The following is a 24,620-nucleotide window of genomic DNA, read 5'->3' as shown; positions in this document are numbered from 1 at the left end:
CTAAGGTACACAGAATATTAAAGCAAAATCTCATGTATATTTCTCTTATCCTGCAATCCGGGAACAGCAGCAAATAGCCTGGTAACTTATTAGATTTTGAGAGAGCTTGCTTAAAATGTGCATAAGCCTTGTACCCCCATAGACGGTCACTGTTTGCGCCAATCCCAAATTTCGATTTTCCTTTTAACCTGATAAGGGTTTGTTAACAACTCAACAGTAGACCCTACATTCTCCAATTTCAAGGAGCATTGTGAGTAAAACTTGCTTGGCAAATTCTGCTAAGATCCCCAAATAATGAATCCCTAACGGGACTCGGCATCTTATTCAATAACAGTTTCTTAGAGCTGACAATTGAGTCTGACGCTTGCAACCCAAGTTCTACTCTCGAGAATGCTATTGGCAAGGGTTCAGGAGCCAAAGGCTACACTTCCATACATAGCCCTCCAGTCTGTCTAAAGAGTATTTCTTGGGAATATACAAAACCTCCAGGCCATAGGTCACTGTTGGTGCAATTCTGCCCCTATAATAGTCAAGAAGTGGGTGCAGGGTATAAGCACAATACTGTATATTTTGTGCATTTGAGCAGTAAAGTACCGTTTGTATTTGAGTTTCCTTTTTACCTCTACTGCATTCCATAACAGATGACTTAACTGCATTTAGTTTTAAACTGTTATCGGCTACATATTTGTGAAGTGCAGAGAGGGATCTTGATAATCTGATGGGGGTCCTATCAAAAAACCTAATGTCATTGGCAAAAGCCAATGTAACAACTTTAAGATGGACATTTTTTGTCAGTACTGGCTGTTGGGGAGTTTTACTAAAGCCCACCTATGGTGGGACTGTAAACGACTACGTACAGGGCTCCAATTCTTAGGTTTGGCTAGAACTACCCCACAAGGTTTGGTAGTTATGGCTGAGCCGCCAGGCTTAGCCTAGGAGGGAGATGGCTGTAGTTGAGTGCATTTGACCTTTGGGCACACTTATAGTCAAGGAAACGCACACTGTATTTATATGGTTATGTATTATATATACTAGGGCAATGTTAAAATCGCTACAGTTCAGGTAAGTAAACATAGTTCACACAGATTTATACACAGATAATTGTTGTGGTAATACTCAGTTCAATAGTAACCCTTTAGATGATAAACAAGTAAGTATAAAGTAACTTCAGTTTAGCAAATCCTTCATCAACCAACATTTACTGGAATAGCAATGCTGGTAGGTAGGCCCTTTTAAAAAAGCCTTACTTTAGAAATCCAACCCTATATGGGGAATGACTGTCTCAATAATTCAGATGGAGACACTAGGGGACCAGTGACCATTGGGCAGCTGAACAAAGGAAAGCAGACGTCAAATATCAGAAGAAGTGTTTTTGTAATGGAATTTGGTTCTAAGGGTTCAGGAGGGCTAGGTAGGCCACCTGAAGGATTTTAGCCTCTAGGGCGGATGTCCTTAGCCCCGGGAGAACATGCTTGGGTCATCCACCCCAACATGACTCAGGAAGCTCAGGAGGAGCGAACAGCAACACAACGTGTACCCAGGAGTCAGACAGTACCTTCTATGATGAAGAACGACGATGTCACCGACAGATCCCCGCGGTAAAACGACAGCAGCTCCGGTTTGGGTCTCTGGCCTTGGCAGCTGGAGGAGGAACTTTTGATGGGAGCAGATGGTCAGACTCAGTCACAGGGATGCCCAGCAGACAATCTTCGTGGCACTTGGGTTGTGGAGGCACGACACAGGCTTTGTAGCAGCAACGGTTGTCACCTGGCAGTCATTCGTCCTTCACTCGTTCCTCGATTCGTCTGAGGGGACTTCTACGATCGGGATGGAGTCTCTGTAGGCCCAGACAGATACCCACAAGTTTGCAGCCAGAACCTCGCTTGTCAAGAAGATGTACCGCAGCAGTGCCTTGGTTTCCAGGGTATTTGTGTTTTGCATGCCTGGAAGATCGCAGGACTTCATGGGATGGCTCAAACTGCAGATGGTTTCGAGACTGCTTATACCCACCAGTCCAAGGGAGGAAGTCATCAGGTCTGGATTTTCCCTGTCGCACAGAGGATAGGGCTGGAGCAGCAGTGGTCACTCATTCGGCTTGGTGGTTGCTGGAGGTAGCTGCAGGCGTCCTCTTCTTTCTTCTTCGGAATGAATCTTCCAGTGGTCGACTCTGGCTTCAGCATCAAGATCTTCGCCCTTTATGCTGGAATCCAACCAATCAGCATGTTTGCAACATTCAAACTTTACATGGTGGCTGTCTCAAGGAAGCAGCCAGGCACCCAGTCAGAACTGGATCTAAGTAAGCAGACCTGAGGAGTTTCAATGTCCTCCCAGCTTCCTTCCCCCCCAGACACACTGGCGCCTCTGCGTGGACTTCCCAATTGGAGCCAGTGGAAGACAAAGGTATGAGCAGGATTACCCCACCCAGGTTACCAGCGGAAGGCTCAAGAAAGGGCAAGCCATCGTGAGATGGCGAAAAAAGAAGGCAGGCACCATTTTAGGTCAATGATGACCCATGTGTCCTTTACCACAGCTGCGACAGGAGCCGACGTGTACAAATCACAAAAGTCAGTAGAAAATATCTACTACCACCAGCCACTGTAGCTAGAAAGCTACAGGAGAAATGAGGAAAGGGATACAATGTTCCCTCAGTACTCCCCATAAGGTGTGGTGTGCTGATCGCACAAAAGAAAAGCATGGGTAGGATTTAAAAAAATCGCCCTGTCCTGGTAACAGAATGTTATCACAGGAATATAAAAGAAAACCCAAGAAGGAAGCTCAAGGAGCTCCCAGCAACATTGCACAGAAGATGTTGTGTGCTGCAATAGGGAAATACAAATGCCTCAAAAGGATTGAGGAAAGCAGACTCCATCCAAGCTATCCGAAAAGGGTTCTCAGAGGCAGACTCGGTCAGATAAAAACCCAAAGGTCCAGCAAAAGTGCTGGGGGACTCACTAAGTGGGGAGAATTACACACAAGATGGAAATTCTACCCAACACTGGCCTCATAGCGTTCAACGCTTGAAATAATCAAACGTGCATAGATTAAAAATGCAAGGTGCAGGGTTGCATCCTTGCCTTAGTCCAAGTGTTCTGTGCACCTCTTGGGTAACACTAACATATTCAAGCATACTTGGATTGTAGTATCCCAATGCAACATAATAAAAATGTTCCATAAGCCATTGGGTATACCCCACCTGAGCAACTTATTGCATCACTTAGAATGGTCAACATAAACGCAGCTGTGAGGTCAACACATGCCATATATACAATCCTGTCTGGATTGCAATAAGCACTTTGTTGTAGCATGAACCCTTTATCCTATTTCTGTGGTCCGCGGATGGCTTAAACAGAATAGTGGTTTGTGCAATGAGCATGCAATTTTGAAACATGTATTCGAAGCTTATTTTTCTTCTCAGTATGTGGCATTCAACCCGAGCAATTTTATGTTGGCCTATTAAATCATGTCCCTAGAACAGGGGTTTACAAAATGCAGCTTCCAGATGTTTTGAACTACAGCTCCCATGATACCTCAACCATGACTTATGGTGGCTAGGGCAGATGAGTTGTAGTGCAAAACATCTGGAGATCGAGGTTGCAGATCCTTTCCCTACGGTGAAGTGAGCCAGTGCCCTTCCCCTGACACCAGGCGCTCTATTTGGAACTCGAATATGTCCATGTTCACCTTTTCACAAGTATGATACACACGTTTAAACGACTAGTGAAGGTACTAGTGGGAGAGGACGTTGTCCACATGCATCTGCAATGGTCAACCCTGAGTAACCCATTAGATTTAATCAGCATTGGAAATGTGTTCAAACGATCAACCATGGTTTGCTAAAGACTTAAAGTGGTTATTTATCTGTGATTTGCTATTTATTACTCCCTCGAAGTACTGTATCAAGGTAAAATATACTGTACTTTCTGCGGGGGGCAAGGGGATGGGTGGAATTGATTGATTGCTATTTTATTTCTATCGCGCTTGTACCCAAGTGTTTCAGAGCGCGACAAGGCAAGGGAGGGGAACAGGGGAAGAACAAAACAACGATTTTACTAAGACCAGTGACATTGAGAACACGCAAGTGCATGGGAGAAGGGGAAGGGACAAGTGCATGGAAGGGGGGAGAAGTGGAAAGTGCAAAGCAGAGGAGAAACAGATAATAATAAATAGATAATAAAGGCAACAAACAGTGGTAGTGCAGCCAGCAAGGGGCAAGGGCTGGGTTTAAGGCAGCAGACAGTGTAGCTCTGATAAGTGCAGGAAGAAAAAGGGGTGGGGGCCTGTATGGGTACAGATACAGACCTCAGTGCAAGGGATGGCCGGGTGGCAGTACGGGAGGGTGGCAGGGTGAGCAGGTAGCTGGCCCAGAGGACAGAGGGTGGCCAGATACACAGTGCTGAGAGAGAACAGATCAGCAGGGGAGGGGTGGGGGCAAAGGCAGAAGCAAAGAGGAAGATCTTGAGGTGCTTCCGGACCCGGAGATGGTTCTCCAAAAGTTTCAGTGTGGCAGGGAGGCTGTTCCAGAGGGAGGCCCCAGCCGAAAGACAGAGATGTACCTCCAGCTCATTTCTTTGAAAAATGACTGACCCTGAGGGAGTTGGAGGTAGAGGAGCGAAGAGCTCTATAGGGGAGGTATTTGCGGAGGGATAGCTGAAGGTATTTTGGACTCAGGCCCCAGAAAGCCTTGTGGACAATGCAGAGGGTTTGAATGTAATCCTTGCATCCACTGAGAGTCAATTGAGAGATTTCAGAGCTTGAGATATGCTATCCCAGGGCTTGAGGCCAAGGACAAGTCTCGCAGTCCTGTTCTGGATTAGTTGCAGAGGTTGGAGAGTAGAGGCAGGTAGATTTAGAAAGAGGTGTTACAATAGTCCAACCTAGAGAGAACCAGAGCTTGGGAGACAGTGAGGTTCTGGAGGAAGGAGAGGAAAGGCAGAATACTGCTGAGGAGGTGCAGTAGAAAGGTTGACTAGACCAGGCCTGCCGTTGGTGATGTATGGGGCGAATTCAGCCTTCCAACCGTCTACCTGGAAAAGCCTGGCCTCTCAAACCCCCATCTGGCCCATGTTTATATACAGATGCACTTGACCTGGCTTGCGTAGCCACCAGTTGGAAATCGTGAGAAAATCGGGCCCCCTGTTGCCATTGCATATCCCCCTGTGCCCCTTGTGTTATATCCACTGCATCTTTTACTTCTGCAGATTAACGTCTGGATTGGATACCCCTAAAGGTGGCACTGTGCGCCAACTCGCGGGCAAGCCTCGGCGCTCTGAGATCAATGCCGGGATTTGACACTGTATAAAACAAATATTAGCGTAACATGGAGAAAGTCACTTAACAATGGGCATGACTGTTATTTATGATTTGGCAAGCTCAAATATACATTTGGCGTGGACGCATTTTTCCCTGCCACGTCGCCTCTGCACATTCATACAAGTAAATGATTGGAACATGTGCATGCAAACCAATCCCTGTCCCTGATGAATTGTGACCTTTGCGCAGAGCAGCTTTCCAGTGTCAAGGATACGCTCAGCCTGCTGAAGTAGGCTGGTGCTTCTCGTGGGAACCCCACGGCTGCCGACAGCTGGCTGCAAGTGGCCTGCTGATATCATCCCTGCCGCAAAAAAGAGGGTTTGTCTTCGTTAGGCATCCAACCTGTTTTCAATATGCATGCCTTTATGCCATGAATACATCACAAGCGCAGGTTTCTCGCGACGTTTGACCAAACTTGCTCCTGATGTTTTCGTGAATGGCAGCGGTGCGCGGTGTAAATCCCAGAACCGTGCAGCGTGTATGTGAAAGGGAGCCCTGCTTTGTTTTTGGGTTCGCTGATTACATCACCAGCGAATATCTCAGTTTCGCAAAGTAGTGTGCCTTGCTTTCTATATGTACTTAATGTTTCAGTTGCTTGGGCTCTTCGATTAAATAGCTCCCACTTCTGCTTCCCGAGTGCCCCGGTGTCGGATGTTTTGCTCTGAAATAGCCGCGATTCCTGATGCATAGCTGTGTCATGATGCGGTTTGTTGAAGCTCATTGCGGGCTCGTGCACTTTTCAGCGCTGCCAGTTTCCAATTATGGGATGTTTGAATGTATAGGTTGCGACCCGTAACCCCTGCCAGCAACACGCCCGAGCAGCCGTTGCTGAAGCATGGATCATTTCAATTCAAATTCTATTATAAGTGGACTTGCCATCGCACTACATTCAAAGCTTTCTGGTTTTTAACATTTATCGGTTTTAATTTGCAACCCTCTGAATGTTGTCACCACTCAAAAGTAGGCCTTTGCCCCACCTTTTCCCTGCGTGGGATAGGCGGGGAGTGTGATTTCCCAGCGAGAGCTAATGCATCTGGGAGAAAAAACACCTAATGCGCTGCAGAGTGGCACGTGACTTGCAGAATAAGGGGGCCGCAGTTGTGTCTAATGCTTCAGGTTCCCCTCTTGTTAACCCCGGCAGATGGGAGCTTTAGCTCTTAGGGAAACTGAAGTAGCGAAAGGCAGTGGAATGATGCATCCGTTTTTATTGGCGTTACATTCCACTCCAGAGTTTCACCGGATATTTAGATCCTGGGGAGGTAATCTCTACTGAGCGAGTCACGGGGCATTCTGGGATCTTCAGTACCGATGGGGCTTTGGCGTGAGGAGATGGGCCTTACTGGATATGTAGTCCCGTGTGGCTCCTGCGCTGAGGCTGAGTGAGACAAAATCCCTTCAGGAAAATGTTGTCTTGTGTGGACTCTGCCCTGATTGAGGCAATGTTCATTCTTGCACTTGAAGTCTTTGATCTATGTAGTAATGGAGACCAAGACCTTTCCGTGAAATACAGCCACGTGAAGGCATGTTTATTTAGCCAGGGGGCTTTCTGGAACATGTGCATTTGTGGAGAAGTGAGGTGGCGAGTAACATTTTATGCCTCGCTAGTAACTTTCAACTTTGAAAGTTTGCACCGTGTTTTAAGTATCAAAGGGGGTGTTACATAGTGGAAGCCAAGTGGACAAGCAGCATGGCTCTGAACAGATGTGCTAAACCAGGGGTCGGCAACCCGCGGCTCCGGAGCCGCATGCGGCTCTTTTGCACCTTTGCCGCGGCTCCACGCATACTTGCCAACCCTACCGATTTAGGCGGTAGGATACCGCTTTTTAAGCAGGTCCTACCGCCTACCGACATTCGTGGTTGCACTATGCTTTTTCAGCCTCTGCCTGAGGCCCCAGAGCACTGGGGGCGTGACGGCCCATTTCCGATTTTGATTGATGACAGAGAGGCGCTGGCGTGCGCCAGGCGCACGCCAGCGCCTCTGTCATCAATCAAAATCGGAGATGGGCGGCCGTCACGTGACTCCGGCTCTGCCCTGCTCTGCGCACCAGTGTCTGCAGTGGCAGTGCCTGCAGCCATCCTTCGGGCACTGCTGGTCTCACAGTGCCTAACTTTCACGGATAAGTTCTTGTCACACGTCCTGGGGCTGCCTGCTTGTGTTTTGAAACGAACATTTTTATTACGTGGGCCGGCTGCCCCCGTTTCCCTGGAACTACTGGGGCAGGAGTGGAATGTTCCCGTGGAGATAATAATGTAAGTACTTGCATAGATGAATCTGCAAGTGCGGCTGAAAATGAAAATAACAAAACATCCGGATCGAGCAAAGTCACTCTCAAAAGGAAACTAAGGTGTGACTGTTTACTTTACACCCCCACTGGGCACGGCAGACATTCTGTCTCCTCTGCAGCTGCTGGGTTCAGGCTTGGTATAGTGTTGGCGTGCATCTTACAAAGCTAGCAAGTGCTGCTCACTTCCAAGTGGGAAAGTGGGGACAGTGCTCGTTGTTCACCTTTTGCTATTTCTTACTTGTTTCTCTAATTTGTTTAATTTTTCTTGCTTTGACTTTTTGTATTTTACTCTATCGCCATTCTTTTTTTCCTGAATTTCTTTCTTTCTGAATTTTTTCTCTTCAGCCATCTCACCTGTCAATCCTCCCTTTTTCTTTGACCCTTTCATCTGCACCCCATGATTGTGCTGCTGTTTCTGTCTCCCTAATGTGGGGGAACTGGCAAATTTTGCTATGGGGCCCTCTGATTTCTAATTACGTCCCTGTTTTGGACCCCTGTAGGCCAGCCATGGATAAAGGCAAGAAAAGAAAAATTTCTGAAGAAAACAGAGTGTTTAATGATACATGGACAGAATCATTTGCATTCTCTACTGACAAGACTGGTTTACCAGTATGCTTAATATGTGGTGAGAAATTTGCAAACAACAAAAAGTCGAATATTGCAAGACATTTCCAGAATAAACACACAGCCTTTGCTGAAAAATATCCAGATGGAGATGAGAGACGAAAAGCCGTTGCAGAACTTATGAGGAAGGTTGATAGGAGCAAAAATAATTTCAAGAAGTGGGTGAAGTCTGCAAATTCCACAACATATGCTAGTTTTGTAGCCGCTCAGGAAATAGTCAAGCACGGGAAGCCGTTCACAGATGGAGAGTATATAAAAGAAGCATTCATTAAGATTTCGGAACATCTATACATGGACTTCAAAAACAAGAATGAAATTGTGCAGAAAATCAAAGACATGCCTCTCTCTGCGAAGACTGTTAAAGACAGAACCCTAAAAATGGCAGAAAACATTAGCAAACAGCACATTCAAGACATTAGTTCAGCTGTGGCGTACTCCATCGCCTGTGATGAGTCCAAAGATAAAGGTGATATTGAACAAATAGCGCTGTTCTGCTGATATGTCAACTCTTTTGGGCCACAGGAAGAACTGATTGAGCTGATACCACTAAAAGGCCAAACAAGGGGTGAGGATATCTGTAAGGCTGTCCTGGACTTTTTAAGTGCTAAAAAAATAAACACCAACCACCTGGTCTCAGTGGCTACTGATGGGGCACTGAGCATGAGAGGAGCACAGAAGGGCTTTGTGGCTCTACTGCAGAAGGCACTGGGTAGAACGCTGCTGTCATTTCATTGCATCCTGCACCAAGAGGCATTGTGTGCTCAAACATTTCCCCCCGAATGCACAATGCGCTAAACCATAACATTATTTTTCTTCTGCCTTGTTTTGGTCCTTATATAGTGGGCAGTCTTTGTATGTAAAACACAGCACTGTACTGTTTTGAAGAGAAACCTTCCAATTTTACACCCAGTGATATTCATTTGCCAAAATAAAAAGTGGGCACAGTGCCCTAAAAGTCTGTAAAATCCTTCCCTTACTCTAAATCTGAGAAGATCACATGGGACTACGGTTGTTGGGACATTACGGCTTTGCCTTTTGATTGCTCTAGGGTAAAGCATTGCTATCTTTATTAACTATGAGGTTATCTTATTCCATTAAGTGAACTTCCTTCCTAGAGATAATTCCCTTCAAGAGATTGATGGCAAGATGTCAAAATGAGACTAAAGCAGAGCCTGCAGTGCTCCTTTTGATGAGAAGTTGCCCATTGCAGGAGCCCATAATCACTGTAGATCTCAATCGATGGCCACAAACTTCTGGTGCAGCCCCAATTGCCGAAAATAGTGCACCATGTCCTGCAGAGGCTATGAGACCTGTGAGCCTGAAGCTGCTGTGCCTTTGGGGGCAGGACGGACAGGGGGAACACAGCAGGGTATCGGAGTTTAGTGTTGTACGAGTAACCCTGAATGGCTCCTGTGCGGGGGAAGAAGCGGTTGCTGAGGCTGGTGAATCCACTTTGGGTGGTGTAAGTGTGAAGGCCACAGTGTAGGGGACCTGCAGCATCTTGTTTTTCCCATGCTACTCTGGACAGGTGATGATACCCAGGCTGCCTAGTTCTCAAATACACTTCTGCGTGTTGAGTAGATGCTCCGGTCTCTTGCGTTTCCCTGAAAGGTGACCCCCCCCACCCCGCAACCCCCTACTTTGGCCCTGTTGTGGTGGGACAACAGCATGGGGATGCTGCTAAAGACAATAAGAGCAAGCAGAAGAGGGTCTCCTTTATCCCCAACAACCCGCTCAGATGGAGGGAAACCTCACAGGGAAAATCTGCAACAGAAGGTTACCAGTTGCAAGTCCTTATTGAGGCATTATCACTTCTGATACATACACTCCAAGAGCTGTAGGCTGCCTCCAGGAATTGTGAGGCCAATGCTGCAGCTTTGGAATCTACATTGGAAGCCATTGGCCACATTGACTCTACTGTGGCCAAGTTGTCGGGGGTTTCTAGGGCAGTGGAGCCTGATAATTCTAGGGTGGAAAGGGTGGAAGTGTTTCTATCTGTAAATGTTATAGTCATGTTTTCACACCCGCCTCCTTCCTTCCACTTTTACCTCCTCGCTGTGGAGGTGAACCCTTGGTGGCTGTATTAAGGGTTGAAGCAGGAGGGGGATGGGGGTGAGACTTTCTAGATAATTAAAAACAGGTTACAGGCAAACCTTATGCAGTGGTTGGCTGCTGTTACATGGTGTTGTCTGCAGACTGTTATTTTCTTTGTACTGCAATCATGCTTTAATAATAAGTAGAAAATATGAGCTGAGATTACATTAAAGGAATAGTGCACTCAAAAATATTATTGTCCTGAGGGTTCGGGCATGGTTTTTAAGCATACGTTGATCGATCGTACAAACATTTCCTATGCACCTTACCGTAGTTTTCCTCCTTTTTACACATGCAAAATCAGGCAGCAGGGCACAGCCATCTTGTGATGATCTTATCTGTTGCCGCATCGCCCAAGGTGGACTGCCCTGGCGGCACTAAATCGTATCCCCCGCCCCTGAGATCACTAGACGCGTACCGCCCATTTCGCAACGCCAATGCACATCTCGTGTCAACATTCTCTTCGCTTCGGCTAAGGACGTGTCTCCATGGAAATGGCAGGGCGCCTCTTTCCTCAATAAGTATAAACAGACGGTTCCCATCAGACAACATTAGATTTGCTCTTCCAATCATTTCACTGCCTTTTTTTCAGTATTCTGTGCCTCGTTTCTGCGCTCTGGTCAGCTACCTTCGTTGCTCCTAGCCCGTGCAAACAGACACTAGTACCATTACTATCCATTTTTATTTTGCCCCATAATGGCAACAATACAGCCCTACCAGTATGAGCCAGAGTATTCCGAGGCGGAATTACTCGAAAGAGAAAGATGCACAAACGATGGGGCTTCGGGCGACAGTTGGGAAGACGATTCAACAGATCGAGAGCCTAAGCCTAGTCGCATGGGCGACATTTCCACCTGGTGTACCTGCAATCGGTGCGCGCGAATGCCAACCGAGGAGGAGAACTGTTGCTGCCGAGAAAACTCTTGATGCTTGTCCGACAAATCGGAAGGCGAGACACGGCCGCAATGCATTACCGAGCTGCATTACTTCAGGACAGCCTGCCTCATACGGTCCGTGGTGAGGATTATGATGGTGCTTCTGCACGAACTTTGAGCAACAGTTTGCCCTCGCAATCCAAGTAACGAGTAAGTGTACTCTAGTTGTGATGTCACTTAGGCCACTACCATTTCATGGTTGTCTTCTATATTTTCGTAACTTTGATCTATCAATGCCAAATGAATGTAGTCTTGCAATTCTATATATCACTCACAATTTGGGGAAATCATAATGGTCTCCTTATGTTTATTTCATGTACAACCATGGAGCAATATTATTTTGTGTCCCAAATGTAGTTAATGCATAGTTCAATATTGTACAGTGTCTAAGTAACATTTGTACTGGCAACAATGCCATTGGATACAAGACTGCATTTTCAACTAAGGTTTAATACACTTATCTTGTTCATTTAAAAACAGTTTGTATCTTTCTCTTTCACAGGGGGTACAGGCTGGTGGCCTATCGTTCGTTTACATGGTGGTTTCATGGGAGGCTTGCACACCGCGTTTGACGAGTAATACCCGCCTGTGTCGTTGGTGCCATTAGAGAAACTTTCCCCACTGACAGCGGTCAGTACAGGGGATTTTCCCACACTGTGCTGCAACCCGAAGTTTATAATGTGTAGTACATTTGTGCCATCAACATCCGCAACAAAATAAAACACAACAGAACTTTTATCAATGGTGGTTTCTATTTTTCAGTGAATCAAGTGTGTCTCCATTCAGCAGTGTTGCGGGCCTTGTCTGCACGCCTCATGCCCATCCATCCCCCCTCCATTATCAAAGGCAGTTGGCACCAGTGGATGAGCGCTGCCAAAGGGGGCTGGCAGGGGTGGGAACAGCCAAGGTGCCAAACACCATGTACACTTCAAAGGTATTTTACGTGCAGGGGTCATTGTTCACATGCCTTCCTCAGACCCCGTATCTCCAGGCAGGATCCCCTGAAGCAGGCCGCGCCCCTGCAATCCACATAAGTGTGTCTCCATTCAGCAGTGTTCTGGCCCTTTCCTGCACGCCTCAGGCCCCTGTTAGGCAGAATCCAGGGCAGTTCCCTTAGGGATCACTACCCCAGATTAGGACTACAGTTGAGAGCAATAAATCCCCTTTGGTATCAGTCTGTACCACAAAGATTTAGTTGGTAGCTGTGGCTGAGCAGTCAGACTTATCTCAAGAGGGAGATGAGCAGTATTCAGGGTTGACACAATAGTTAATACAGTACTATGGAGCAAGGAAACACTGACCAAAGTTTTGTATTAAAAAGAGAATATATATTTATTTTATACACTTCTAAGTCAACACATAGATCACAGTTAATAAAGTAAGTTAAGTTTAGTCAAAAGAAAAGCACATACAACTCCCTATTCAATTGTAGACACGTTTGCGGTAGAGTGAAAACTGAGCAAAACGGCACATTGAAAACCAACTACAAATGGCACTCTAACAATTCTACGAAAGGGAGGGGAAGTACAAGTTAAGTCAAAATATCTTCAGACACCCCCTAGCAACACTTCCCTGAAGTTTGGTGGACAAGTAACGCACAGTAACACTTTAACCAAAAGATAAGTGAATGAAAACTGAGCAAAATGGCACTCCACAGGTTAAAACAGTAGGAAGGAAGAGGGGTTTAGAAGATTTCAGTGCATCAACACATTTCTCATTGAATCAGTGTCAATTGTGATGGAATTGCATCCTTCGCGGACCGTGTCTATCAGCATGTTTCCTTTTGATGCACGATAGTACATTCAAGGGACGAGTAACATGTTAAGATATGCCTCGCATCAATGAATTGTGTATGAAAGTTATCCTATCATACAGCCGACGCTACACAGGTTTATCTTCGGTGACCAAGACATAGATTGCATAGGAAAATGTATGATATAATTCCATCTTTCTCACGCTTTTATGCAAAGTAATTTTCTAATAATGTTGACCTTTTATTTTTTTTATTTTTTCAGATTTTCCAACAATGCCTGCATGTACGGATGCCGCTTTAAGACCCATAACAAACCTAAAGGCACTACAATGCTTGTATTCCCGAGGAATATAGATCTAATAAGAGAATGGGTCCGATATTGCGGATTTGTGCCGGAAGAACTTGAAAATAGAGCCCATGGAGTCTTGGGGGACTTGAGGGGTGATCGATTCCGCATCTGCAGCCTGCACTTTGCCACGAATATGTATGACCAATCGCAGTACACAAAGAAGCATTGACTCAGAACGTCTCGTAAATTGGTTCCAAATGCAATTCCGGCTCTATTCATGCACACGCCGCCTCAGGTGAGTCACGGTTCCTGATTTAGCTGTAGACCTTGGGGTACTGAACAGGTAACTACATGGACGGATTGGTGTTTTAGGTGTAAATGTCCCTTATAATACTTTTCATATATACAAGATTGTATTGCTTTATAGCTAAACCCCATTTTGCTAAACATCTGTCCTTGGTTTTAGGAGCATCATAGAAAACGATTTATGGGCACAGATAACTATGCTATAGTGCCCTTGGAAATGAGCATAATCTTTTCATAATCGGTTGCTTTACATGTCAATTTTGTAGGTTAGCATTTCTAAATCAAATCTATTTTTCCCTTTACAACTCCATGACAATGCACTGAATACGAAGGAGCAAGAGTCTGCATCCATGTCTTTCCTGCAGTCAACAACAACTTTGAGCGTGCATCAGGTAGTTTTTATGTTTTATGCATGGAATTTGAGATATGATCAAATTTATGTATCCTGACGTTTGTTTACATACTGTTTCATTTATGGGTTTTTATTGATATGTACCATTGTCTGCATCACATTGTGTGTGTTCAATTTCACTTTTTTTCATCCATACTAAAACAAGTACTGTGTTACAGGGTGATGCTGGTACTTCGACTACAATTACATCATCCTTCGGAGCTGATATAATGCCAGAGGTATGCGTACTGACAGTTCCCTCGAATGAAAGAAAGTAGGTCCTAGATCTGATACCATTAGACAGTGACATTATTATAAACGAGCATCTTTTGCAAATTGCTTCAGTGCAACATTTCAATCAGTGGGTTTCGCACAGTCATCTTTGATCGATTAAACTAGCTATCAATCAGGTGAAATTCGTGACGTACACAGTGTATGAGGGGTCTGTGTAAGCCATGTGTGCGATGGAATAATTTGATTTAAAATACGAATGACTTATTTTTAATGAATACTCTTTTCTAGGGATGTATAGAAGATCAGGATATAGAAGAGGAGGCACATGGATCCCAGTTGGCGGGCCAGCTTGCTGGTGCAGTCGTTACAGTGAAGAAGGTTTCACAGAAAACCAAGAAAGCAAGGGTAACTAACAAACAATTTCATTTTCAAACAACGTTTTGTGCTGTTGCCTTCATATACTGTATGTTGTATTTACATTGAACATGTTTTTCCAACCTGTCTTCTAGAAGCCCAAAGGTGTAAGAACTATGCATACACAGACAGCTACAGAAATCAGAGATGCTGCTTGCCAAACTGATTTCACCATGGATCAACTATTATTTGAGGTGCAGAGTGTTCAAATCAATAACCAGACTTGAGATGCTTTTGCCCAATGGCCAGAAAATGAATTGAATGTGACCGGTGAAGCCAGCAAAGTGTTGTTGGACCATTGCTACAATGCGAGATCTCCACCAGATGAAGATGAAACTGAATGTAATGAAGATGCTTTTGAATTAGAAGCAGACCACTTGACACAATCGACACCCGCCAAAAAAACAATCGACATTGATGTTTTCTCCGATTCGTGTTCAAGTAACAGAAGCTGAAATAACAGAGAGTGAAGCATCAACACAATTGACTGAGGAACTAGCCAAAGATCTCCACTACAGTTTGTCCAGTTGGGCTGATATGTCAACCACAGTTGAGTCAGAAACAACATTTGTGCAGGATGATAGTCTAATAAAGGAGCACAAATACATTGTATTCGACAACTGCTTGATGGAGATTATAATGATGCTGTAATGTGTGCATCCAGTGAGAGGGGAAGTATGCGGGAAGCCATTGGTGAATGTGACTCGTGTATCACAAGGCAGTAACCTCAAAATACAAGCCACCTGTGAAATGTTTCATGCAAAATGTTCATGGTCCGCTCAACCGATGCTGGGGAAACTGCCAGCTAGAAATCTACTGTGTGCAGCTTCTTTACTTTTCAGTGGCTCTAGTTTCAGTAAGTTGTCCAGTTTCTGTCAATTTGTGGGACTCCAGTTCCTTTCTAAAATGCAGTGCTACAAATATCAACATCAATATCTATTCCCTGCTATTAGTGAAGCTTGGAAAATTGAACAAATGTCTATTAAAAGTACATTCTCCGAAAAACGGTTCAGGCTAGCTGGCGATGGACAGTGTGACAGCCCCGGATTTTTAGCAAAGTACTGCACAACCACTTTCAGGACATGGAAACTAAAACAATTGTGAGTTTGGTGGTCATGCAGGTGTCAGATAGTAAATCCCCAGTGGCCATGGAGAAACTTGGTTTTATAAAATCCCTGGAAGATCTCCAATCGAGGGGAATGCAAATCGACCTCATAGACACGTTTCAATAGCCAAGACAATGAGAGCAGTTTTCCCAAATATTCGCCATCAATTTGATGTATGGCATGTTGCCAAATCAATCAATAAATAAATCTCAGGTGTAGGAAAGAAAAAAGGTTCTGAAAATATTTTACAGTGGTCCCAGTCTTTCAGCAGCCATTTTTGGTGGAGCTCCAAAACTTGTGATGGGTCTGTGGAAATTCTACTAGAAAAATGGTGGTCACTAATGCACCACTGGTCCAACGTTCACTCTTGGACAGAAAACCAACATTTCCACCAATGTGCACATGGCCCTTTGTCGCCGGAGCAGGAACGGAAGAATAAGTGGTTGATTCCATCTTCACCTCCACACAAAGCTCTTGAGAAGATTGTGTTTGATAAAACTCTATCAAGCGATCTGAAGGGAGTCACAGAATTCTGTCACATGGAGGTTTGGAGGTGTTCCACAATATGTGCCTAAAGTACAAGCCCAAGAGATTGCATTTCGGCATAGACGGGAGGCAATATAGGACATTACTAGCTGTATTAGTGCATAATGAGAATGTAGGGTGTGAACAATCGAGGACTGTGGTAAACTTTGCAATGCTTCGCTACACAATGGCCTTTACGAAAACAAGCAATAAATGGGTGGTCAAACCAATATACGAGGAAATGGAATTCGATTTTGTGAAAGATTTTATAACTGTCTTGGACATACATACTCACGGAATCGTACGCGATTTTGTTCCGAGGACACACACATTGCCACAAAACATTGCAAACGTGCCATGTCCACCTAAAGCAGAGCTCGTGGAACAGTTCACTTCCAGGTACAAATGATTACAATCTGTTTTTTTGATCAACAATGTTTATATAAAGTGTCCAAATAAAGCATCCAATTTGTCTTTTGAAATCTATCCTCTTTGTCAATTTTTTTTCAACAAGTACCATTTTTACAAATGCCATACCATGTACCGCTGTGCTTTCACACTTCCCAGTTTCGTCGAGCTACTGTGGGACCTTCACTGATCGTGCAAGGGCCAGATGGATAACAGCATGAAAGCAACTTTGGGGTTCTGCAGTTGCCTTACCAAACAGTTGCCCAAATAGCTGAATAACTACTCGTCCCACAAAAGGGATGAGACCTAGGGTAGATAAGATGCTCGGCACGCAAGAACTACTGACTGAGCAAAACAGCGCATCAAAGTGGGTTGTTTGTGAGAAATAGCTGCACTCAGACCAATATATTCATGGGGCATGTGTTGGGGGTTGTTGCTAATGTAAGGAAGGAGTGGGTCGGTTGAGCCCCCAGCCCCCGTACATTATACGCAAAAGTGATACCCTGCTCTTGCACTTGTGGGGGACGCCTCCTTTGCCCTTCTGCAGCCATGGGGAAGAAGGCGCTGACATAAGTAGAGGTGGGGCTATTGCTAGACACACTTGGACTCCATTGTGTGTACCCTCGACTCCAACTTTGGACTAGGTCGCATTCTGGCATTGCAAAGTTTCCCCTCCCCCTCAGCAGCGCTGCGAACAGTGAGCACTGACAGCCCCCACCTTTTTCCTCCTGCGCCTGTGCTTCCCAAGTCCCTTTCTCATGGAAGCGCCGAGACAAGATGTTGCGAACAAAGAATGTATTAATTTAATTCTTCCTCTGAGATCACTGTCCAGTGTGTTTCAGGGCCAAACCATGACTTGTAGTTGTTCATCCATCTCAACAAATGTTCTTCTGTGCCTCTCACCCCTGCTGCTGGAAAACTACTGCTTGTTCAACCTTGTGCCCCTCCAAAGCTATTCTTTTCATGTATCAGAAGTGTGACCCTTCCTTGCTGACCACCCAGAGTGCCTCCCAATAAAACAAGACCCCAGTTACATGATTTTCTGTCCTAAACTAACATGCGTCAATCCACCCCTTTTCTAGATCTGATGTACCAGACTTGTCAGCTATCGATCCCGATCACTGCTGGTTGCCTCGGGGGCAAGACCTCCACACCCTTCACCTCACTAGTGACCCAAAGTGGGATAGTACAAACACACATGTGCAATTTATAGGCCTCTAATATATACTTCAAAGGTATAATGATGATCATTATTTAATGCATGTCTAGGATAAGTGTGTAGATCAGTGTGGGGAGTGAGCGTCTTCAATATAGGATGTCTTATCACAGGGGCCGATCTTTGATTTGCAGCTTTCAGAGTTTTACGATTCCAAACGCAGTGGGGGGTAGGTGTCAGCGTTACCAGAATATATGACCAATACAGAATAGGTATATGGGGGGTGAGGTGGTGCGGGGTTAGGGTCTGGAAACCAGATGCATTCAAGGAGAACTGTGGTCATGGGTTCAGGGAACCGCGGCCTGGCAGGAAGGGGTTGCAGCAGGGCTTGCTCGGACATTTTGTCAGGGCTCGAGACTTGCTCCTTGCGAAAAATGGTAACGTGATTTGCTGTGTGAACAGGAGATGGGCTGAGCTGACAGGTGGTGTGGGCTGGGCTGGCTGTGGGAGTCGCTGCGAGAGTGCAAAGTTCTCCAGAGAGACACTATGGGCTGAAGGGCTATTGGCTCCCATTCTGAGTGAAGGTCAGCGGCTTTGAATTTTTACTTGCGAGCTGAGCAAACCCACGTTTCGTACACAGTATAAGGTTCAATTGTTTTTCGACCTTGAAAGAAAGGAAGAATTCCGAAAGGAATGAATGAAGGGAGGGGTGTAATACTGTCAAATAAGATAAGGTCCGCCATTCCAAAACTGGACAAAGCAACACATAATTTCATTTTATGAAAATTCGTTGATCTGAACTGAGTCTCTGCGTTACGCTGAGAGAATGGAAATGCAGAATATTATTTAAGTTTTACTTTCGACGATTTTATAGACCAACCAGTCAACGTATCATTAGCCGACCGTTATTGCTGGCTTACAATGTACTGGGTTGCTCTGTGTGGCATATTGCAACGACAAGCAAATACAACCTGTGTGTGTACTTGTCTTTGTCCCAGGCACATGGGCATTCCAGCATCGCGATGCATGTAGTCCACCACTGGGTTCCCCCAGGTTCCACAAACGCCAAATTCCAAGCTAATATTTAATTAAAATGCCGAATTTTCGAATTGTGGCGTCGGCTTCCTCATCCCATTTCGAGCTGAACATACTCCATAGCAATAACCTCTGAAGAAAATTGTAGACTACTTTCCACATTGTTTTCTCTGTGTACCCATTGTTTCACGTATGTGTTCATCATTGGTTTTAACACGGCCAAATTAATGGGTAAAATGATAAATTGTAATAAAGATCAGCTACTGAGACACATTTTTTATGTTTTTCAAACAGCTACCTGCCTTTCTGCGATTGTCATCGATTCCAGATACCAACTGACACGTTTTTTTTTAACAGGCAGCTGCAGATACACTTGAATGGCTGGATCACAATGACGCATTTTTGGGACGATCGCCACGGGCCGATATGCCCTTACGCGGTACCAGTGATAAAGTGCACCCTGAAATCGATTACGGTGGCCTAGCGCCAAGCTGATGCCCAAGCCTTGCGATTCACGGTGCGTCCAATGCACTTCTTATACCCAAAAGGAACACCGCGTGACTCACGATAAACATTTGTGGATCAAGAACAAAGAAAAAAATTACCCATTTGCTTGAATATGGCAATCGCCGGATGTTCTCGGAGCGTTTATTGTGAAATAAAAGTACTTTACAAATTGTACAATTTTGCTATTTCCTTTAAAAGTATAGTTTCATATTCAAAATTGGGACACGCTGTGTTGTGAGATGTGTGTTGATATTCCGGGTTCTGCATCAACGTTAACACGTAGGTGATGACTGGGCGTGTTTGGCTACGCTGCCCAGTAACGTCATGGAGATAGGTGGAGAATATCGCTAGGTTTGGTGATCTCAACCTCAGGGGCAGGGGATATGATTTAGTAACGCCAGTCTACCAATCTACCTTGGGCGATGCGGCAACGGATAAGATTATCACAAGATGGCAATGCCCTGCTACCGGATTTCGCATGTGTAAAATTGAGGAAAACTACATTAAGGGGCATAGGAAATGTTTGTACGATCGATCAAGGTATGCTTAAAAACACATGCCCGAACCCTCGGGACAAAAATATTTTTGAGCGCACTAATCCTTTAAAAGTAAGGATGGTAAGGTGGGAAGATCTATTTTCATTGTGGAGTTTTAGCATAACAATTGTTCCTGAAGGTAGAATATGTTTGCATAAGTCTATATTACATAACAAAAGCAACACACAGTAACAGATTGAAATTGAAACAACTTTGGTAGTCTTCTGTGGTCGACAAACTTTTTGTGTTTAAATTCAGTGGTCTGCTTCATGTGAACTCAAATTAGTTTTTAATCTATTCATTTGCATTGTTTTATTATGTTCATAAGTGTATGTGCTGGCTGATCAACTCAGCATTTTTCTCTCAAATTTTACATGTTCTTTGTTGTTCTGTAGCTCTTACTGCTTCAGCTGGGAGAGGAAAACTGGAGGTTTGCGAGTTACTTCTTGAGCACGGAGCTATTGTGTCAAGAACAAATAAACGTGCAATCAACCCACTTTTCTGTGCAGTGAGACAGGGACACTGGCAGGTAATGAACCTATGAAAAACTACATTGAGTAAAAAGGAACCTTATATTACATGCAGTGTTTATGATGCATACGGTTTCCTGATTCTTGTTTATCGCGAATATTGTTTTTACAATTTGGTATCCACAATCGGTCATGCGCTAATACAATCAAAGAATATAAGCCAATATCCTCCTTATTGTGTTGACATTTGAGAAAAGACTGCATTTAAAAATGTTGATAACAAAAAAATGTCAATGACCAGAAAGCCCCACTGAAAAACAAATGCAACCTATAACATAGGCAGGGGTGAAACTTGTAGTCTGAAAGTATATACATACACAGAGAACTTCGAGGAAGGGAGATGGGGATTCCCTTCAGGGAAGGGAGGGGGAAATTAAAAAAGAACAATCAATATTGTTTCTGGGTGGATGGAACCCTGAAGCATTGGTTTCTTGCATTACAGGCCTCCTGCCATTGTAGCCAAAGATTTTGACAATGGATCATGGTTAGGACTAAAATGAGAAAGCCATAGGTTTTTGCTCTTGGTATGTAGTATCTCCTTTCTTTTCTTTGACTTGTCTTTTTTTCCGCGAGATTGGGACATGAGTGCCTTTCAACTCTTGAAGCAATAACCTCAGATATAGCCCAAGAATGCAGACACAGAAATGTGCGGAGTATTTTTGTATATTTTTGGCTAGTGGTTTACTCAGATGTGACCCACGAATCGTACACCCCCATTTATACAATCCCACCCAACTATTCAGAGCAAAGAACGGACAGTGTGGTATTCAAAAATCGAAATGTATAAAAAAGAAACAGTTCAGTTTCAGACAACTGGATCGCCCACTTTATCTGGAGATCCCTGCAATATGGTATGTATACAAAACATTTAAAACAACATTTTACCTGACTATATGAATCTCACTACTAGAAGTCCAGAAAGGCATCCACTTTCAATCACAAAGTCTTACTATAAATATTGAAGGTGAGGCCCACTGAACGCACACTCCAGAGTAAATACACCCTGCTTGGAAAATAGGCCAAGAGATAGTTTTGCAAGGATAACAAGGTTTACTCGTACAAAATACAAATGCCAGCAAAGAACTCTGCTGCCCGAGAGCACTCTGTTCTTACATTAGCAAACAATAGCTTATAACTCGAGAAAACGTCACACTATAAGATAGAATTGGGGGCTGTTGATTGGTGGCACCTTACACTTGGGCTTGCTCCATAGGGGATGCCAAGCACTAACTGGCTGGTTCTTCCCCGTCGATCCGGCTCCACGTGGGTCAGCTGAGCTCATCTTCGCGGTGAAGGTCAGGGCATGCATAAACTACACTGTATCTGACTAGACTAAACAACTAAAACTGACTGTTCATTCATTATGGTAGGCACCTGGGGGTGGGGGCACACAGGAAAGGGTGTGCCACAGAGAGATGAGGATGAAATACATTCATGCTGCCCCACACATTCAGGGCTTCAGTGATGCCGCCATCCCGGCACCCAGTCTCCCCTTGGAGGATTGATCTTTGATTTACCCCTCCCATTATCTCATGTCCCCAGAGATCTATGTTATTTCTGGGGAAAAGATACAGTCCCATGGGCTTTAGATCTGTAGCGGGCATGTTATGGAGGTTAGGACCTGGGGGTCAGATTCTTATCTGAGAGCAAAGGGTGTGGGGGTCGGGTTGGTGGTGTGCGACTATCACCAGTCAGGCTGGGTGGGGGTTAGAGGTCCGGTGACAGGTGAGTGGAGATGAATGGGCACAGAGCGGGCCCTGGTAGTGTCTCACGCTCAGTGTCTGGCACCTTCCTGGAGGAGATACTAAATATTCGCAACACTGAAGGGAAGAGAGGGAAATGGACTTCCGTTGGAACAAGGCTCGAACAGAGCTAGAGTGTTGTGCTGGGACGGAACTCAGTGACTTGGGAACGCAAGCAGGGTGTGCCTGCAGTCTGTTCTAGTTGGGTCTAATACAAAATGGAGTTGCCGTGTATGGGCACCTCTAGTGCTAGATGCCTACTTCTATGGGCTTCAGTGTCTTTCTTTGGTACCCTGTGTTGCATGCCACTCCCCCTTGTGGTTTACATTCATTCATATGGGGTTTGTCTTATTTGGAAGCGCCTAGGGGGGAGGGATGGACTAACTTCCAATCCAACAGTATTATGATAATTTTACGGCACTAGGTCTACTAACATTTCTGGTTGCCATTGAGAACTTTGTAAACTGCCATAAATTCTCACTGGAACATTTTATATAATGCATTTTGGTTAAACATGCAATTGTCTCCAGCTTCAAAACAAGTTTGGTTTTAGAGAACTTAAATAGCAATCGAATACTTTTTCACTCCACCCCCACCCCCATTCAGAAATGAGATGGTGACTATTAGCTATGTAGAGTTCACTTGACAAATAGACCATGACCGGCTAACATAGGACTATGTGATAAGCCATTTACATGCAAAGGTGACATGTTTTCATTGGTTCATGTAAGTTTGAATTCACAGGTCATATTCTTGGGAATCTGTGTTCTGTTCTGAGTCCACACGTATCCTAGGTTTTCTGAATATGTGAGTGCAGTTCTCCATAGATTGGTGTGTGTGACCTTCATTAAACCTGACTTTACTTCTTTTTGTTTATCAGTGTTTGTGCAGCTATGAATATATTCCTTTCAATCGAGATGCATGCAGTGTTTTAAAAAGGGCCTGTTTGTAATTTTTCAGTCTCTGTAGACATCTGGGTTGGAGGTGTACCATTCTTTAGTAACAAATATTTCATTGGAGACCCCCCCTCCCCCCATATTACACCTGACTCTGCCTGAGCATTGTAAGACAGAGGAGGATTTGCACTTCACATAGTTCCCAATGAGTATAATGATTTGTTTCACCATGCATTTTTTGCACAAACATCCATTCCATGCTATGACTTTCCCATGCTGCATTATAAGCATGATCGAATCCCATTCAATAGTACTTGGCATGGCACTATGAGCCACTGTGATTCTGCACTGGTTTAAACCATTAGCTTTATTAGTAAATAATGCTTAACTTTGCAAAGGCATTCCTACTTTAAAAATGCAGCCAAAATTATTTCAGATTTGGACTTCATTTCTAACTACAAAATGTACTGAGTCTTAAAGAAACCACATCTAATTTTGTTTTTGCTATATAAAAAAGAACACAGAATGTGGGGAAATTGGCATCTGTGTCCCTGTTTTCGAATATTTGTTTGCTTGTTAGGCGCTTATGCAGTAAGTACATTTGGTTTCATAGTGCCCACAGGGCAACATGGAGGGGACAAGGGGATGACAAACATTAAAATACATACAAACTCAAAATATAAAATACAGTGGGGGGTGGGGAGATGAACCTACTATGCCTTGTGAGTGTTCAGAATGTGCAAGTGCAGAAGAAAGGGGGAATGGGGTAGGTGCTGGGGTGCTCATGGCTGAGCAACAGGTAAAGTGCATTGCATGGTAAGTGCGAGCCTCCAGGGTCAAGGGTATGTTCCGGATAGACAGAAGCTGGGGGGGTTTGGTGTGGGAGGTCAGGGCCCAGAGGATGCATAAGGGCCCTGGACACCAATCAAGCAACTTTGAGATTAGTTGAGAAGAGGGGAGGAGTGGGAGTGGGGGGTTAAAGAGGAAAGTCTTGAGGAGCTTCTGGATTTTAAGAATGTCATGCTCAAGAGGGAGGGGGAGGCTGTTCCAAAGAAGGGAGCCAGCTGAGGAAAGCGATTGACCGTCTGCTCTCTGTTTAGCGAAACGCTTTAAACACAGAGTTGGTGCCAGAGGAGCACAGAGGTCTGGAGGGGAAATATTTGGTAGGGGAGTTGCAGATATTGTGGTCCCTGGCCCCCCACAGCCTTGTGGATGATAGAGGAATTTGAATTTAATCTGTGAAGCAACCGGGAGCCAGTGAAGACTTTTTAGGGCAGGAGAGATCCTGCCCCTGGGCTTGAGGCCAAGGATAAGTCTTGCTGCCCTATTGTGGATTAGTTGGAGGGGTCGCAGAGTGGAAGAAGGTAGATTCCTGAGGTGGCTATTGCAATAGTCAAGCCTAGAGAGGGAACCCGGGCTCAGGTAACATTGATCTTCTGGGGGAAGGTGACAAAAGGTAGAATTCCTTTGAGAAGGAGCTGAAAGTGGGACTTCTTGTCAATGTCCTGAGTGGGAGGGTGGAAGGAGAGAGAGAGGAGGCGAAG

The 24,620-nt window shown here is 44.8% G+C and overlaps 1 protein-coding gene across 4 annotated transcripts in view; it reads left to right on the top strand.

The window, feature by feature from the left end:
* Window positions 1-24,620, top strand: part of TANC1 (tetratricopeptide repeat, ankyrin repeat and coiled-coil containing 1) — a 2,406,012-nt gene that overhangs the window by 2,051,481 nt on the left and 329,911 nt on the right. For all 4 annotated transcript variants that reach the window (XM_069616378.1, XM_069616375.1, XM_069616376.1 and 1 more), the window contains one exon: window positions 20,304-20,437. In XM_069616378.1, the coding sequence (XP_069472479.1) occupies window positions 20,304-20,437 (134 nt within the window). The remainder of the gene's footprint in view (window positions 1-20,303; window positions 20,438-24,620) is intronic.

Source organism: Ambystoma mexicanum, chromosome 9, assembly GCF_040938575.1.
Source record: "Ambystoma mexicanum isolate Mex_15411 chromosome 9, UKY_AmexF1_1, whole genome shotgun sequence".
Classification (NCBI taxonomy): domain Eukaryota; kingdom Metazoa; phylum Chordata; class Amphibia; order Caudata; family Ambystomatidae; genus Ambystoma; species Ambystoma mexicanum.
Note: the sequence above shows the minus strand (reverse complement) of the source record. Positions and strands in the feature narration are given on the sequence as shown.